Source organism: Ylistrum balloti, unplaced genomic scaffold (genome assembly GCF_031769215.1).
Source record: "Ylistrum balloti isolate Yb309-2 unplaced genomic scaffold, AGI_CSIRO_Ybal_v1 Utg371472, whole genome shotgun sequence".
Taxonomy (NCBI): Eukaryota; Metazoa; Mollusca; class Bivalvia; order Pectinida; family Pectinidae; genus Ylistrum; species Ylistrum balloti.
This window is the reverse complement of record NW_026782766.1, coordinates 37,658-56,547: the sequence shown is the minus strand read 5'-3', so window position 1 is coordinate 56,547 and position 18,890 is coordinate 37,658. Positions and strand designations below refer to the sequence as shown.

Sequence of the window (18,890 nt, the reverse complement as noted above, 5' to 3'; positions counted from 1 at the left end):
AAAAGAAAAATTCAAAATCTATTTACAGTTGTGTAAAATTACTGAGATACATATCGATATACTTTTCATAAATGTTCGTTTCACAGTACTTAGAACTTACACTTCAGCAGGCATGTGCACATGAATTATACAAATTAACAAGCATACATGCGAAAGAGTCTTTCTATCCATAAAACCGTTACACTTTGTCGACATTCATGAATTTACACCCACGTAAATACATGCTCAAAACAGACCGCGCAGAGACATGTGCTCCTAAACTACACACATACATATAGCGATGTAAACGTAAAACCGGTTCACTTGACCTACATTAATTCAAACGCTTAAATACCGAGCCGGAGATAGTGTGGTAAATTCAACTCAACATTCGTAAGGAAATAGACTGAAGAGTAAAGTCAGAGCAACACATATTGATATTCTACACAAGTTGGCAAATTTCTAACTATCTGTGTGCTTTTTAGAACTCTTTCGGATGACTTTCAAAATTTCGTCAGCATCAAAATAGCTTTCCTTATGTCAGATTGGATAGGCGAAATTTGTGTAAACACTCCTTGCTAATATGAAAATTAGCACACTGGGAACTCCGGAGGTGAGTCATTGTCTGAACAATAACAGTTTTGTGTGGTATTGGTGAATTTCTGCTGCGATCGGAATTCACTGATTTATCTGGCTTATTTCTTATATTTTGAAAATTACAAATACTCCTTACCCTTCGGTCATAAAAACACGGTATAATTGTATCAAATCACAAAATATTTCGCTCAGATACTCCGATAGAGTACAATGAAATACTCGTATTTATTTATTGAAGTGTCTGGAGGTGCTTTATCAAAGTTATGGATTTCATGAACCCAGACTTTCACATTTCCTACTGGGGAAGGAGTTTAGTGAATTATGTTATGTGAGAAACATATATTTGAGTGTAATTTCCGTGCTTCCCGTCAAGAACTATTCGACGTGGTTAAAATTGTTAGTATACATAAGATTGCAGTATAATGATATGACATTAGAACCCTATTTGACTCCCATGGGCCTGACAGGCGAATGGAGTCAAAAAGCTTGAAATGACTTTAATTTATAAAAAAAAAATGTCTATACCGGGATATGGTAGAATCAAACACTCCCCGTGGAAAGAGGACCTTAATGTACTTCACCAAAATTGTGAATTTCATGACCGCAGAGTCCCACATTATCGCCGGGGAGAGGGGGTAGAGTTTACTATAGTTTATGTTGAGAGTCTGTAGTCTTTTAGCATAATTTGTTAAATTGCCAATTGAAATAATTCAAATTAAAAAAATGTTGATAATTTTGATGGTGAAATGTTATGCACAATTTACATATGCAGCTCAAATTATATTGTATTTGTACACGAGATGATTGTTGACATCTCACGACTATAATGCATTTTTAAAGGACTCGAATGACCGTTAACACCAATATACAAACAAATATATACAAATGCATACTACATTCTTACACTATATCCCGGATACAAAGTGTCCGTCTGATTAACCCTTATATCTACATTACAGTTAATTTCCTATTTATAACACCCCGTCAAGTTCTCGGACGTACTTGTAGACGGACCTCTGCACTCAGTAGTAACACGTAACGAAGCGAAACAGACTGGGGAGTTAAGGTAAGTACAGTATGTGGAGAATTGTCCTACTTATTTAGACAATGTGGTAACGATAATGACTTTATAGATCAATGTAGATTATCTAGTTGTAAGATTCGTGATAATCATGATGTATAGAGCCTTGTTTATATAGTTATATTAAACTGCATACATGTAAACTTCATTCTAGTTCAACAAAATGTACGAACTGAAAAGTTATGACTTATACTTATAAGAAAGAAACACATGTTACAGGGTCAGTTATGGGCAAAATACCACAACAACATCTTCGTAAGTTCTCAACCATTAACCTGGTTTTTATTGCAGGCGAGAAGAGATTAACTCTGCAATAACAAAGATAAAACAACATAACGATAATGTACATAATAAAGTTGACCATACGACACATTTCACACAGATAAATATACAAGTACAATACACCTATTACGTGATAACTAATACGTCACGGTTACAATACTAGTTTACATGTAGCACTGGCTCAACTAATACGTATCACAGTATAAAAAGACTATAACAGTTACAGATATAGTTGATACTGCACTGGATATATAAACGAAAGATATTACATTGAACAATATGTTCTGAATGACTTATTTCATATACCGGTAAAATATGAACTAGCTCGGTATAGATATACAGTACGTTATACGGTAAGTACGGAAAATAAAAATATAACATACAGATGTACAATTATCTGTATACATACTAAAAATACAATTATCATAAGCTGAATTACCTGTGTATGGCACAGAGTTATAGGGGAAATCTTGTCTTGTAAATATGACCGGCATCGTACAGGTGAGCGGGTCTGTAAAGTTACAAATGTACAGATCTAAATTACGGAACTAAATCGGTAGTAACATTATGTGATAATGATATACCTAGATAGGAAATTAGAAATACAGATATTCAAATAATATCATTACTTGAGATTATCGGCACAAGTACAAACTAGTATTACAGAAAAAATATTGATAATGAAAGTAATTTAAATCCGACTTCTGATACCAAATATACTTTAGTAATCGATACAAATCAATCAGTGGAGTTTGCAGGATAATAAAATAGCAAAACTTACAGTTATACATGAGGTTTGCAGATATTCACCCGCACGACTTTACAATTTCTCTGGTCACCTCACTGTCCAGTCAGACAATGACCGGAACAAACAAAAAGCGCGAAATGGACAAGAGCCAATAAAATAAGACACAAGATTGTGACGTAAGACAAAGACAAAACTGACCAATGACCAAACGATACGATATAAGCAGACGAAAACTAGACTAAACACTTAGACGCATACAGTATAAACGAAACTAATAAATAAGACTAATACAATACTGAGACAATTCAATACAAATATTAAAATTATAGATCCTGCCACACACATTTTGTTTGATAACGCATTGCTACTATGTTCCATTTCTATGTGCTATTGTGAAAAATAGTGACGATGTTATGGTTCGTTGTTTTGTAGATGACCACCTCTTTAGAATTCGGAAAAGTTCTTCTTAATATGGAGGAATATAGCGATGCTGAATGGAAATTGGTTGAACCTTTGAACACCGGTATCAGACTCGGAAACTTTGTCTGGAAAATACCCAGACATTTCCTCATCAGGCTTGTGCCTTTACTGGAGAAATATCGTTATTCAACAACAAATGAAAATGTGAGTAATCAGTATTGTCACTTCGTCATAAGTCTCGTACTTCAGACAATTATTAGTTGTCACACTGGTTTTCAATTTAACAATCACTCATATCTTTAGAAATGTACTCCTTATTTTATCTTATGACAAAGAGATTTATTATTTTATTGTTTTATCTGGTCGCCTCCATAGACCCACTTATTTTGTAAAAGGTGACATGATGGACTGTAGAAAAGCAGGATGTTTTAAAGTGTACCCTGAGAGGTCAGCTATGTTGACCTTGAAAAATAGTTCTGCACATAAAATATACTATGCCGAAAACGCGAATGCCGTGGAATGTTCCGTTACTGAGAAATTGCGACTTTTCTGAAAAACACACCTTTGGCTGAGAGGCGTTGACCTCGTTTTCGGGCACCCAAACCTGTGACATCATAATTATTTACGTGAAAGTACTTCACATCTTCGCAATATCTAAGGTAGTGAACGAGGGGTCGGTGAATTAGCGCTTAAATCCGCTAAAATGGCTTCCTATCGTGGAGGGAAGCGGTGTGTATGGTTGTCCTAACACTAACACGGATGGGGTGTCGATGCATGACGTCGATAAATAAAACTGATTGTTGATTAAATAAAATTATATTTGTTAGGTTGATATTTTGTTATTAATTCTACAACTAAACATTTTAAATTGATAGGCTAGTCTATGACTTGGGCGGTCATAGGAATATTATTCCTTCGTAATCGTGAACGCCTAATACTCGGAGAAGGCCTAGTCGTGAATGGGTCACGGGAATTTTCACCCGAGAATTTTCATACTACTATTATATAGTATAGAATAGAATTATTAGAATTTATAGAATAGGTTATGTGTGTATGTTGTTTGTATAAGGTGTATTTGGTTTTTAGATCTTCCAGCAGACGATGTTGTTTAGTTATTAATTTTGCGATCGTAAAAATAACAATAATATCACCAATCTTGATTTGAAAACACAGTTCACGGGTAGAGATGTCATCTAAAATCATAATCACACCTGTGCCAGGTTAGGTAATTAGCACCTCTGTGGCTGGAAAAAACAATTGTGACACCGGTGAGGCGACACGCCTGTCGGCTAACAACAGACGCGTACCAGTGCTAGGGTAAAAACCAGTCAAATAATTGTTTAAACTTCTAAAACATCAAATTGTTATTATTAACACAGCGGAGGGTGTTATAATTGGTTGTTGACACCCTATCTATATATATCCATAGTGCTACGAAAATTCCCTGGAAAGAAAAAATCCCCTCGGACGAAACTTCTTCGGTAAGAAAATTCCCGACACCTCGTGAATGTATGCATAGTCTTGCACAAACGCGATTTCCCGACGTCAGAAATTGTTGATCGAGACTTGAAGATAGTAAAATTAGTCCAAAACCACACCCAATTTTATTTTGTTTCTTTGAAACGACGATTCACTGTTCGACTACTTTCACGACTACTGGTGAGACCCAGTGAAGTACGTGCCAATCTATGTTGCCCAAGCGATCGTCACTTTTCGAAGGGTCATTTTCCTCCTCACTGGATACATCGTCTTGTAATTCCAGTTCAAATCGGTAGGGCTGGATTCCATCTTCAGACATATCATTCACACCATAATCAGATTCCTCAAAACTCATGCTCAAATCGCTCTCAGTTGCGGTGTCGTTGTCACTGTCAGTCATGTTGACTGCCATTTCTGTTGAACTTATGACGTCACGAGTAGAAGAGCCTCGATTCCGCGGAAATGACGATTCGGCTGATTAGGTCTGGGCGGACAGGTGAAAATCGACAACTTTGAGCTTTCATAACTCGACACTGGGGCGACGGATTTTTACGGGGTTTTCATTATTATTATTTTTATGGCATTCTTAACGTTATATCTAAATACAAAATTACTCTCAGGGTACACTTTAAGTATGTATACAATTTTTATACTTACATGTATGCCGGAAAGATCAGGAAAATTACACATGTGATCTCTAAATAATTATCCGTTGGTGTCCCATATCCTATTCTTTCCTATTTTGTTGTCAACTCACCTTTCACTCGAAATTTTTTCATATATATATAAGGCTATTGTGTAATGAAGGAATTTCGCAGTATTTATTTGTGTCAGGGACGACAATACATTTTGGGATCTTTCATTTAGGTATACTTGATAGTATTTCGTTGGAACGTAAAATACAACACAGACGCCAATAAACAATTAACAGTTTATATAATAAACTAAAAAAAATCAATATACAAACTACACAATAGAAGATAGACCGATCAAATGTTCTTCCCTACTCACAGTGTGTGAAAGTCACTTCCCTATGCAGAGCGTCCTTACTTTCGATTCGTGATAACACTGTGTCACAGTCACTCGGACTTCTTCGCAATAACAATGTCTCAAAGTCAACTCTCCCTACAGTCCTTTAAGGGCGCACGACACTAAACTTTTATATGCATTAATAAACTATATTTATTCTGACAATTTGTTACGTAACGGACGTAGGTCTATTTGTCTTTTTATTGGCGATAAATTTGATATAAACAGCAGCACAAAATAGCAAACAACATAAAAAAAACTGTAAAAAAGCTGAAAAACAGCAAACAACAACAAATAAAAGAAAACAGCAGCAAACAGCAGCAAGCAACAGCAAAAAAAGCAGTAAACAATACCGGCAAAACTCCATTGTAAACAAGGATGTCTACATTTAACGGTACATTCGAAAACTTAATGACTAGGTCAATACCTACCCGTCAGTCGAATTACATACTTTACTCTAGCTATAAACATCAATGACGTGGTCAATACCTACCCGTCAGTCGAATTACATACTTTACTGTAGCTATAAACATCAATGACGTGGTCAAAACCTACCCGTCAGTCGAATTACATACTTTACTCTAGCTATAAACATCAATGACGTGGTCAATACCAACCCGTCAGACGAATTACATACTTTACTGTAGCTATAAATATCAATGACGTGGTCAATACCAACCCGTCAGTCGAATTACATACTTTACTGTAGCTATAAATATCAATGACGTGGTCAATACCAACCCGTCAGTCGAATTACATACTTTACTCTAGCTATAAACATCAATGTCGTGGTCAAAACCAACCCGTCAGTCGAATTACATACTTTACTGTAGCTATAAACATCAATGACGTGGTCAATACCTACCCGTCAGTCGAATTACATACTTTACTCTAGCTATAAACATCAATGTCGTGGTCAATACCAACCCGTCAGTCGAATTACATACTTTACTGTAGCTATAAACATCAATGACGTGGTCAATACCTACCCGTCAGTCGAATTACATACTTAACTATAGCTTTAAACATCAATGACGTCGTCAAAACCCGTTATTCAGCTGTGTACATGTAACATAGCAAACAGAACAGGAGAAACATTTAGTGTAATGGGCGACAATTTAGTGAGTAATGACTTCGCACATCGCCGTGATGGAATGATGATACTTAGGGAACATAGGTCTACGGGGCTGCTAAGGAGATAGACGCCATCTTGGATAAGTTGCATAGCCCCTCGATATGATTTCATCAGACCACTTAATTGGAATGCAGCGAAAGGGGCCCATTGATCGTAAACATTTTCTTCTCAAGGAATCAAATGCTCTCCATGGATGATAGAGTCTTTAGCTTTATGCTTTACTAAAATTTTGAATATCTAAATAGGAAAATTACACTTTGACCGTAATTTGGTTAATTGGAAATAATTCAAACTTGGTTAGTATTATTAGTATCTGATTTCAGTTTGATGGTTTGCTGCTAAGCAGGGCCATATGAGGTCAAATTGACTGAACATTCAAAACAATTTTCTGACAACCCAAAGATACTCTGCAATTTGTTAAACTTCCATGGGAATTCAAACTTTGAATTATTAGTAAATGATGAAAGTTATTGTTATACAAAATGAACAATTCCGTTTAATGTGTAGTGTAGTTATTTTTGTTATTAGGTTGCTTTCTATGTCGGATGTTACAACAGCAACAACAACAGGTTTGATAAACTCTTGGTGATGGTTAAGGCCCTTGGCTTCTACTTCTAACTCGACCTCTTTATACAGTGAAATGTTCAATATTCACAATAGCCGATTCAGGCATGATTGTGCATATTGCTTAAACTAAACTTTGGTCTTTTCAGCTAACGGAGTTTCTTGAAAACAACGATAACCGGGAATTTAGTTTTCTAACGGACAATGAGGAGAAGCCATTACCATCGACACTTTTGAATGAAACAAAAAGTATCAGCGCCAGAAGCAATAGTGCTCTAACAGCGGATGTCTCTGGAAACAAAGCGATAAACATACCCACGAGAACTTTGACGGTGACATGGATAAAAAAAGCTGACATGGAAAGAGATCTTGAATCCTGGTAAATGTATTTTTGCTGAGGGTATAAAATGGTGAGAGGTCTGTTGATATTAATACAAACTTGCTGAAATTCTTGTCGCTGCCATTTCGTATCTTTATTTTGGAACGTGAAAATATTGTGAAGACACTTCTCCGTTCACTTGTACATAACACCTGTCCGTACGTACATACTTTTTTCTATTTTATTTCCACGATTAGCTTCATATGCGTTGATCGTGTGAAATATTTTTGCATTATGTCAGTTTTCTTTTTTTTCATGGTTTTAAATTTTGTATTATTTCTGCTTTCTTGCTCTGATTCCATATCCGGTAATGAGTGACCTGAGGCTTACCTATTGCGACCGTATTCTGTCCATAGTCTGTCAATTTCAACCGGTCTTTTCCTATCAAAACACGTATATGACAGATTTATACACTCTAGATGGATGGGAGGTTTACAAATGCTACCAAAACTATGGATTTCCTGACTTTCTGTGGTGTTTAGACTCGTTTCGATAAAACACAATACTTTTGAGCATAATTTGTTTGATCCCAAGTAGAAATAAGTAAAAATGTCTTACGCAACCGTGTGTGAGTCTGGGATAGCAGTATGCTGGTGTGTTAATATTATCGTATAGCCAAAATTGTTGGTTGATTCCTTACCATCTCGTACACTTAGTGTGTCAATACTAGTACGTTTCAAACTGGTCAGTTGTTTGATGATGGTGACCGTGTAGTCATCAAAACGACACAGGTCTTTTATTGGGTGTATCATAATAACTTTTATCAAGTTGAGTAGTATTATTGAACTCGTCAGGCAAAGGAACATTGTAAAACAGCAACAAATATGTAAATGTACATTGTAAAACAGCAACAAATATGTAAATGTATCCCACTAGTGCGCAATATGATAAGTACTTGCAAAGTTCTGTCATCTGTAGCGCTCATAAATACTATTGCAAGTCCGCGTTCAATGCTATATTTCAAAAATCTTACATACATTTCACAAACAATAATTGTATTTCTTTTACAAGGAAACTCAACATGAAATCAGGATACATAAAAGGAAAGAAAAAGAATCGTTGTATTCCCTGTATCATCAATAAAATTGTTGAAGCCAACAAACCAAATGATGATACGGACGGGATGGCTACATTAGTCAAACGACGACGGATTGAAGGCAGCGCCAAGATTGGAAGTTTGTCAGAACTTGGAATAGACTCTGCGGTACGATTTATGAAATAGCATATTCATCAATAAATAAATAAACAAATATTCCCTCATTCGCCGACTTAAAATGGCAGGTGATATTAAACAATTAATTTATAACGATAGAACTAGTCTATCTGACTATTTGACCTAGGAGATAACGAAACAATTTACAGACACAACCAGATAAAACTTGAACTTAAACGTAACATTTAACGAGATATAAACACCGTAAAACAGTTTTGATTTGTAGGAAACAAAACGGACCAAATACATGACGGACCAAATACATGACAAAGCCAGGCCGGAACACCCCATAAATTACTAGTATTATTTGATCAGCTATAGACACCAATGCTTTCCGTACAACAATTGTAATGTTAGCAGGTGCGTGTTTTTACAGGATAGTTTACCAATAGCGCCAGAAGTCGAGGCTCACTCCGAGACGAAGGAAGAATCAAAGGCTTGTGTAGTAGGACCTGTACTTTATAAGATTTTACCTCTTGAGGTAGATTGGAATGGAAGCATCACGCTAAATGAAGAAAACACGACAGGATTTTTAGAAGAGAGGATTGAAGCAGACGGCTGGAATTTCTCCAGTAGTATGTAACATTTTCATTTATACAAAAATGCGTAAACGGTATTCGAGTATAATAAGTTTTTTAATTTGCTATTCCCTGAAAAATCGTTTATGATACATGTGTGTTGTTTTGTTCAGCAGCAGTGGATTTTGGTTGTACATGTAGATATGTATGTAGTATTAGTGGTTAGATTTTTTAATTACATGTGGTATATCTGCTACAATGTAGCATTTATTCTATCCTTGTGTGTAGTATTACTGACTGTACCTTGTTCTTTCACCTCAATGGAATGTAACATTTATGAGGTTGTTATTCATATCTCTAGCTTAATCTACCCGTCCTTGACTGCTCTAAAATCATATATTTTCGTGAGGAGCATATTTCGTAGTTTTACAAAAATATGTATTTTCGATGGCACTTGGTTTTTTCATAAATCTTGCTCACAAAATCCGTTAGTACTATAATCCAAATCAAATTTCTGTTTATCAAATTGTTGACATAAATTGGTGGATTATAAGTACCCACAATGAAAATACATCGCCTACGAAATCTAATGATTCTTCAGTATATCCAGATTTTTTGGGAGACATCTGATTCACGTAAGCACACGTATCTCGGCATACATTTTGTTCAGATATCCATACATATCAAAAATTAGAAAATATTCAGTATTTGTTTTTATATCATTTACAAAGCACTGGTTTAGAAGAACAGTGCTTTGTAAGTTCGAAGACAAAAATAACCTTTGGTAGATTGACATCGAAGAGAAAATTGTTTTAATATGCTGCTACTCTACGATATCCAAATGACTTTTTAAATCAAAAGTTGTTTGCAAATTATATCGTTTATCAGTCAGAGAAGAAGAAGAACAGACTCTTGAATCAAATATCCAGGATATAGAAAATGAGCTCGGACAGTTGATTGCCGACCAACCTGCTGTAGCGACTGCATTTAAAAGTCTGACAGACGAAGATATCACTAGGTTATATCATCTGGTAAGTTAAAAAAAAAAAAAAAAAAAGTATCAACATAATCATAATTCAAACTTAAATTTGATAAAACTTGGACAAAATATCAACAAATGATTTACACGGAGACTCCTGAAAAAGTGCAAGTAGACCAGGTGTTCCAGAAGAGTACACATCTTCTGCTTCATCGACGACATCCGCCATGTAAACCGTGATCAATGCAAGAAGGTAATGTCACAGTCTCACATGAAGCAACAGACAAAATAACGAGAATTAAACACGTTCACCTTTATTTAGCACAAATTTCTATGACGCGTTTTCCGTCACATCGACGACACCAATAATGCAAATGTAAGTCAGATTAAATCCGAAGTTTTGGTTTACTAATCATACCACTGTCAACACCAACATGTTACACTTATTGCAAAAATGACTCCTAACTTACGTCACAACCACGATTACAGTGTGCAAAGAGTAGTTTTAGAGTAAAAAATGTCATTACTATTATATCGACTATAAACGACATTATAAGAAATTTTAATACGTATATTTACCTACGTTGTCATTGTCGACAGTGTAATTTCGTCAGATGGTTTACCCATTTGACGTCACCATATATATACACCAACAGTTCCGACGTCAGATGGTAACGTTCTGGATGTAATTTATGGTATCTTTGTATATTTCAAACATCGTCATGGTTTTTCATATTGTGCCACCGTCATGTATTATATTTGGCGTAGATCCACACACACACACACACACACACACACACACACACACACACACACACACACACATATATATATATGTATTGAATTTAGTTTGAAAAGGTAGAAGAAAGCAGTGAAGACGTGGATTTGCATGACGATATGTCCTCAAGTGTCCGAGATATTTTGCTGTTTGCGAAGTTTCATCAGGTACGTATAAACAGTTATAAAAGTCGACCTAATTTTCTAAATGTTGGCTGATTCCCTGTGTCCACTACATCCCGTTTCTCCCCTCCCTCCTCCCCTAGTATGTAGTTATATTCAGCCGTTTTTACGAGTATATGTAATTATCATTGAAACCTGCAATAAATTTGCAGGTGTAATGAGCTAGTTTTCTTTTTATTATTCTAGGTAATTGCAGTCTATTAATTTATTTAATATTTTCTATTTTCATTTAAATATTTCTTTATATTCTTTCTCGATCAATATGAAATACACTGTCAGTTTCATTTTTTTGTCATCCGTTCCTGAGTGAGTGCGCCTATCCGTGTACAAGATATCTCGTAACCTACATGTGTTGGGCCGATTTAGTTCATATTCTCCTTAACACATCACACTGCTAACTTATACCACTGATATGATTTTGGTGGTTATTAATTAATGTTAAAGGTTAAAGATCAAATGTCGCTCTCGACCACTTCTAAAATAAAATCAATGGTGTGTACAAGATATCTCAAGAATAGCTAAACTGATATTTACTTGGTACACACACCATTGCGACCCACCATCAAGTTCTACACCAGATTAAATTTCAGTGATTATTGATCAACCTAACTCACAAAATTTATACTTGACCTCTTCTGAAATAAAAAAAAGTGTATCTTAAGTACTCATCAACAGATGTAGTGAAAGGGAAAAAAAGTATTGGGGATACTATCTATGTGAGCCTCAGCTCTCTTTTGGTCGTTATTTTGAAATGTGTTTCAATATATTTATGATACTGAGAATTTTTACCGTATACTTTTAAATCCTAATCGATATCATCATTTTCAGTACATGTTTTACTTTGCAACAGGAATCGGGCAAACTCAAGCTGAAGGAAAAGTCTGAATCCTTTGGCTGGTGTTACTATCTCACCGTTATTCTGGCTGAGACCCCTCCGACCATCCGCAAACTCATCGAACGATCTTCTGGCGACATTTTCACCCTGGTAATGAATTTTATACTTCACGAAGTTGTTTATTGAAAATGTACATAGGTTATATATAATCTATAGTAATTACTTGTATACATTTGTAGTATACATGTGACCAACTAGGGATCGGCGTAAAGTAAGGAGTGATCACCTAATTGACCTGTTATCCGCGGAATGTTCTCGATACGAGTGTAATATATATCCTGAAATTTTAACATTGGATCCCGCGTCAGAATTTGATTGTGATGTTATGCATCAGGTGAAAATTGTTTGACAAAATTTCTGCCTACGTTTAATTTTGAGTTTAAATTAGAACAAAACGTAGCTTTTATGAGTTAGAAATTATAAATTTTGCTTGCCAGGGCTCGAAGGAATAAACTTGAAACACATTTTGATAAAATATCTTATAAAATGAAAACTTATCTGAGATCCTCTCTCTATATTTTTATAGGATTGGAAAGATCAAGAACTTTTATATAATTACGTGGCCGAAATTGTATAGGAACTGGAAGTGATGTCACAATTGATTTATATTGTTGATTTATATACTGTATTGTTAATATTGTATGTTTGAGACCGGTGTAGAGGATCATAGATGATAATATACTGGGAATAAACTTAACTGAATTTGATTTATCTTACCGATGTCACTTCGAGTATTACAACAAAAAAGACAGCTTTCATCAATGAGAAGCCATTTGATGTTGGTCAATATCTGATGGTGAAAATATGATTAGTCATAATATATTGAAACGACTATCGCGGTTTAGGAGGCCTATCCATAGGTAATGATAACTTCAATATTAAAAACATTGGTATTTTGTACATGGTTCATACTTAATTATCGTTTAATAGAATATATTTGATATGAAGTGGTATACAAGATCAATGTTGATTCAATTTCAAACGATGGCATCTACAAAAAAACACAGGTATCGCAACAAATTTAAACCAGAAAAGATATGATATACTGAGGGAAGCAACATCGATTGAATTGTATGAGAGGAACGCATACCTTCAAGAACTTGTCTGTGGGCCTTTTTGAAGGAATGTGGAAACTGTTTAGAATCATTATGTAAAAGTGCAATCATATCCATTTTTTCAGCTCAAACGTGTCCTCATTGAAACCGACAATCTCGACAAAATTGTCATCAACGCCGACATTCTGAAGTGTGAGGCAGCTATGGACGTTTTGGAAAAACTAGATATTGTTATAACCGGTTCTTCAATTGAACGGATCCCGACAACCCTAGAACAGGTGGCGAACAGCGTTTGGATAGCTCTTTTGTATAGAGCTCCTACACAAGCGGTACAACACTGAGCTATGACACATACTTATATGTCAGAAATGATAGAGACAGTGTCCTAATATCAAATGTTTGATTAATATTTACTTACATTAACAGTTATAACATACCACGACTTTATTCAATATAGCAATAACCGATATATTTCTCATTCTTTATTAAATCCGTTCATTTCACTTGTCATTCCTAACATTAATTGTGCTTTTTTCGACTGCAAGCGAAAGAAATAGTGTAGATATAGATATGATATTTCAAGCATATAAATATATGCATTATTAGCAAAAATAGCATAGTTCCATTGTTTCTTGTTGTTGATATATGTACATATTAGCTTTGTTCAAGGTACGCTTCTGTACATTTATTTCGTGGTGCACTTTATCCGCTTTATTATTTCAATTAAAAAATGGAGGACGACCCAAAAGTTTAAGATGAAATAAGACATTTTCTCGGGTTTGAATTTCTGAATAGATAATTGACATCCACTATTAAAAAATTGCACCGATTGGATAAAGATAAAATAAACGTTAGTTTTAGCGAAATATCGTTTTGGCTTATAAAAAATTACTTTTTGGACTTAAAATAAACAGTATTGTAAAAACATTATCCCTTCAATAGAGGGTCCTCTTTATGTTGACGACTTCTTTATAAGCAGTCGATCTAAGCATATGAATACCATCGAAAGGCAACTACAACAATGTTTGAATCGACTACAAATTTGGGCAGATGAAAATGGATTTAAATTTTCACAATCAAAAACAGTTTGTATGCATTTTTGTCAAATTCGGAAACGACAAGAAGATCCACATCTGTCTCTTTGTGATGTACCCATTCCGATTGTTGAGCAAATCAAATTCTTAGGTGTAATTTTCGACAGGAAATTGTCGTTCCTTCCACATATAATTACTTTAAAGACAAATGCCTTAAGGCACTGAATATTCTAAAGTTGGTGTCCCACACTGGATGGGGAGCTGATAGAAAAGTTTTGTTTTTAGAGACTTTAGAGAGCTCTAATTAGATTAAAATTAGACAACGGTTCCATTGTGTATGGATCTGTTCATATCTCAAATTATTAGACACTGTCCATCACCAAGGCCACACCTACAGCAAGCCTCTATGTAGAGGCTAACGAACCATCATTAAATAGCCGTCGAAATAAACTGGCTTTGCAATACACCATTCAGCTTCAGTCAAATATTTCAAATCCTGCTTTTTCACTTGTATTTGATCCAAAATATAAAACCATGTTTCAAAACAAATCAATGAACATTCCACCATTCGGTATTCAGATTTCCGCTCTTTTACAAAACTCAATTATTGATGTTGACCCAATATTGACCCTCCTGAATTCACCTGAAGCTGACTTTTCTGTTCATGAAATTGTTAAATAAGATACTAACAGTTGCATCTTTTGTTCATCCTCCTCAAAATTGAGGTTAAAATATAAAACATTTCTACATCAATATAAGCATGGTTCAAAAGATAAGGTTGCCGCAGCCATGGTTACACAAGATGAAGCGTATGGATACTATATATTGTATGCCCCAATTGATGACTCTAATGACCTTTTATGTGTTGACAGGCCGTTAAGAATGTCATAATGCTAATAAAAATAATAATAATAACACACTATATTCATATTATGAAATTGTACGAATTTAGAAGACACTACAACAACCACTACTGCTACTACCAATTATATCTATATACTTGACGGTTGCGACAGCAATGTGGCTTCTGACATCATCTTGCTTCGTGTGCATTTCTATGAATACAAAACCAGTTATATTTCAAACTTAAGTATTACTAAGATAATAACTATGACAACTGCTACTACTGCTACCTACTACTACTACTTCTACTACTAATATTATTACTACTACTACTAATAATAATAATACCTACTATTACTTTTGCTACTACTACTACAACTACTACAACTACTTCTACTACTACTACCTACTACTACTACTGCTTGTACTACTTCTACCTGTAATACTACTACTTTTACTACTACTTTTACTGCTGCTACAGAAAGACATTTTGTTTATTTCCTCTTTCTAACATGACGTAAAATAAAGTAGAATAAATCAAATAACAGTCAGGAAAGCTTAACCACATACTCAGTATATCAAGCAAACGCAAAGGTTATTGCCAACTATTAGATATTGTATAACGAGTGTTAATATCAGAAGGATTTGATAAAATAAAACATTTGATCAATGTCACTGGGTAATAAATTAAACTTGAACAAATAAAACCGCAATTAGAATTATTTGTCACAAAACCATTCAATATATTACATTCTGATACTTATAGACAAAGACTTATTCTGTGATGTATATGGGAAATAAAAATAAATCATTGTCATCATAAAGTGTATCCGTGAATAAGTAGGTAGTATGATGATTAGAATTAAATTGATCAATTTGATCGTCAACCCAACAAAGTTCTAATGATATTGCGAAGTTTCTCATTTTCTATTTTTATCCTGTAATCATTAGGTCACTACGAATGGGGAAAAATATATGAAATATGCGAACGATCGATCAAGAACTTCCGAAGAGATAAAATTAATCATCTTTCATAGTTAAAATCCAAGATAGCCGCCTGTCAGCCATGCTTTTCTTTCTGATCAGTACCAAAAGCAAAGACACAGCTAACCAATGACCAAAGGAAACCATCTTTTGAAATTTGAGAAAAATAGTGTGCCTGCAAGATCGCCCTCTGTCGGTCATCTTGCTTTTTAGATCAGTCCTACAATAAGATATGCACAAATAGATCAAAGATAACCCTTCAAATATAATTTGAAAGTGATCCATGAAAAATTTCTCCAGAAATAAATCGCGACAGCAAACTATAAATCAAGGTCGCTATATCATACATCATTGCTATCCAAAAATCAGACAATATGAGACAAAAAACATTAAATACTTCTCAAGAAAATAGCTAACAAACTATAAGTGTCAAAATCCAACCTAGCCGCCTGTCGGCCATTTTGTTTTTTCCTATCAATCTTAAAATGGGAAAATGCATATCTAGAGACCACGAGAAACCCACGGTTAAATTTTAAAATGGCGGCTTCAGTAATTATAAAGAAAGATGTATAAAACAAATTGCTTAATGGCAGACGAACCACGGAATACAGACGAAGGATGGTTGGTCTATAAATGTACATTCTTCGGATAAAGTGTGATGATCTGGTTACAGTCGCACTGCCGACCTGCAGCTTTCCACAGCTGTCCACTGCGGGTGTTCGGATATCGATGCTTCTCATCGTCGGAATTCAATCGGTCTTCATTTTTTGGTTGTTTGAACACATAGCACTAATGTTACCTGTGCCTGAAGGAATCTCTTTTGGATTCTGAGGGTAAACCGATTACTTAACTTGCAGGATTTAACTTTTGCTTGTACGGATGCTGTTATAATTATTATATAAAGTTGACCATTCTCTTGCAAGATTAATCTGTAGCAACATTAAAATGATCATCAGTAGTATTGCTGACACCCAGTGATATCATAGGAAAACTTCAAATCCCTTCTGAAAACGGTAAAATAAAACACCCCGGATCTTCACATGATTTCAGTTGATGTATTATCTTGGTATTGGATCGTTCGGGTGACCCGTCTTCAAAAACAATTTCACATGTGTAGAACAATAGATATTTCGCTTACACTACAACCAAATCGAATATTAAATTTCTGAAATGACTTTACCAATGTACCTAGAATTTGGAAATGGTCATGTACATCTAAATTCTTTACCTCTTTCCTATATTAAGACGGTCATTAACACAATGGCCATCAACAATAACGATGATACTTCCAAGTCTTAAACACCTATTTCATCAGAAAAAAAGACTATTTGTAAATGAGCATGAAGTAGAACTTATTTTCATATACTACACGTATAACAAAACAATAACATATTCTTCTTTAAATGTATACGTGCGTACATGGTGGCGTATACCTGACATTTCGTCTTTTCATTTTGTTGCCTGTGGAAAAAATGGGTAAAAAATGAAAACCCGCCAAAGCGAAATAATGAAAAGACACCAAATAGAGGTAAAATGACGCCAAAGCGTTGAGTTAAAGGGACGTCTTTTTTTATCACGGTTTGACGTCCTTTCGTTATTTCATCTTTTCACCCGCGTTTTTCACAAGCAATAAAACGAAAAGACGAAATGTCATGTATAAACCACCATGTGTACATAGAAATAAATCCTGTTTCACAGTTGGGTATGGAAGTCGATTTGCTGGTTAACAGTTGTATTTGCCTAACACAACGGACTGGGCACACGGCGTGCTCTGCTATGAAGACAGGGGCAGCAGTAAGGATGATGTACAATTGACCGTAACGCACCAGTGTCCATATGTAGCCAAGTATGTGACCGTCTATAACAGCAGAAACAATCCAAAGCATTCCACACGAGGATCTTAGGTTGGCGTGCAGCATGGTACTCTAGGGAGAACAAACATCCTTCAACATATAGTCTCGTAGAACTTCTAAAGTTGCTGAACAAAACTTATCATTCAACAAGGAACATTATCTACAGATCACAGCTACAAAGATGGCACCATCATATGCAAATATGTTTATGGGCCACCTGGAGTCTTGGCTAATTGCAGTAGCCATCTTGAAACTACTCAGCTGGTTTAGATTTATTGATGACATTGAGATTAATTGGACATACGGTCGAGAACCTCTTGAGAATTTCAATTGTTTTGCAAACGAATTCCACAGGATCATTAAGTTTACTGCAGACATGTCTGGAGCGAAAAACACTTTCTTGGACATTTATTATTCAACACTCATTAACGGAAAAATAAGAATGGATTTATAGAGTAAACCCACGGACACTCATCAGTACCTTTGCCCATCTATTTGTCACCCATCCCATACCACAATGGGCATTTCATACTCCCAAGCATTGAGAGTCAGACGTTTTTGTTTCTGACGACTATGTTGCTTAGAACTGAAGTCCCATCTACTTAAAAAGGGATATAAAGCAGCTCTGATCGACGGCGAAATCGAAAGAGTGAAAGAACTAGACAGTGCTAGTACACTTGAATACCAAGGGTGACCAAAAACTAGGAGAGTATCATGCCACCATTGTCAACGAACTTCCGGAAACACTGGCAAATCCTGCTGACGTCCAGTAAATTTCATAACATTTTACCGGAACCACCAATACTAGCTTATCAGAGTCCGAAAAAACATCAAAGACCTGTTCGTGAATGGTGAACTATCAA

The 18,890-nt window shown here is 35.2% G+C and overlaps 1 protein-coding gene across 1 annotated transcript; it reads left to right on the top strand.

The window, feature by feature from the left end:
- The first annotated feature begins 384 nt into the window (after positions 1–384).
- LOC132562647 (uncharacterized) lies at positions 385–13,684 on the top strand. Its single transcript, XM_060227402.1, has 10 exons — positions 385–592; positions 1,536–1,642; positions 3,120–3,311; positions 7,464–7,693; positions 8,705–8,897; positions 9,283–9,481; positions 10,313–10,455; positions 11,253–11,348; positions 12,214–12,348; positions 13,439–13,684. The coding sequence occupies exons 3-10, from the start codon at positions 3,120–3,122 to the stop codon at positions 13,652–13,654; spliced, it is 1,404 nt and encodes a 467-aa protein (XP_060083385.1). The 5' UTR covers positions 385–592; positions 1,536–1,642; the 3' UTR covers positions 13,655–13,684.
- The last annotated feature ends 5,206 nt before the right edge of the window (positions 13,685–18,890 follow it).

Bases quoted from the DNA above. Each gene is read 5' to 3' on its own strand.
- LOC132562647 (XM_060227402.1), top strand. From the start codon at position 3,120: ATGACCACCTCTTTAGAATTCGGAAAAGTTCTTCTTAATATGGAGGAA. The intron at 7,694-8,704 runs GTAAATGTATTT...TTCTTTTACAAG, and splicing joins GAAAGAGATCTTGAATCCTG to GAAACTCAACATGAAATCAG. The intron at 8,898-9,282 runs GTACGATTTATG...GTGTTTTTACAG, and splicing joins AACTTGGAATAGACTCTGCG to GATAGTTTACCAATAGCGCC.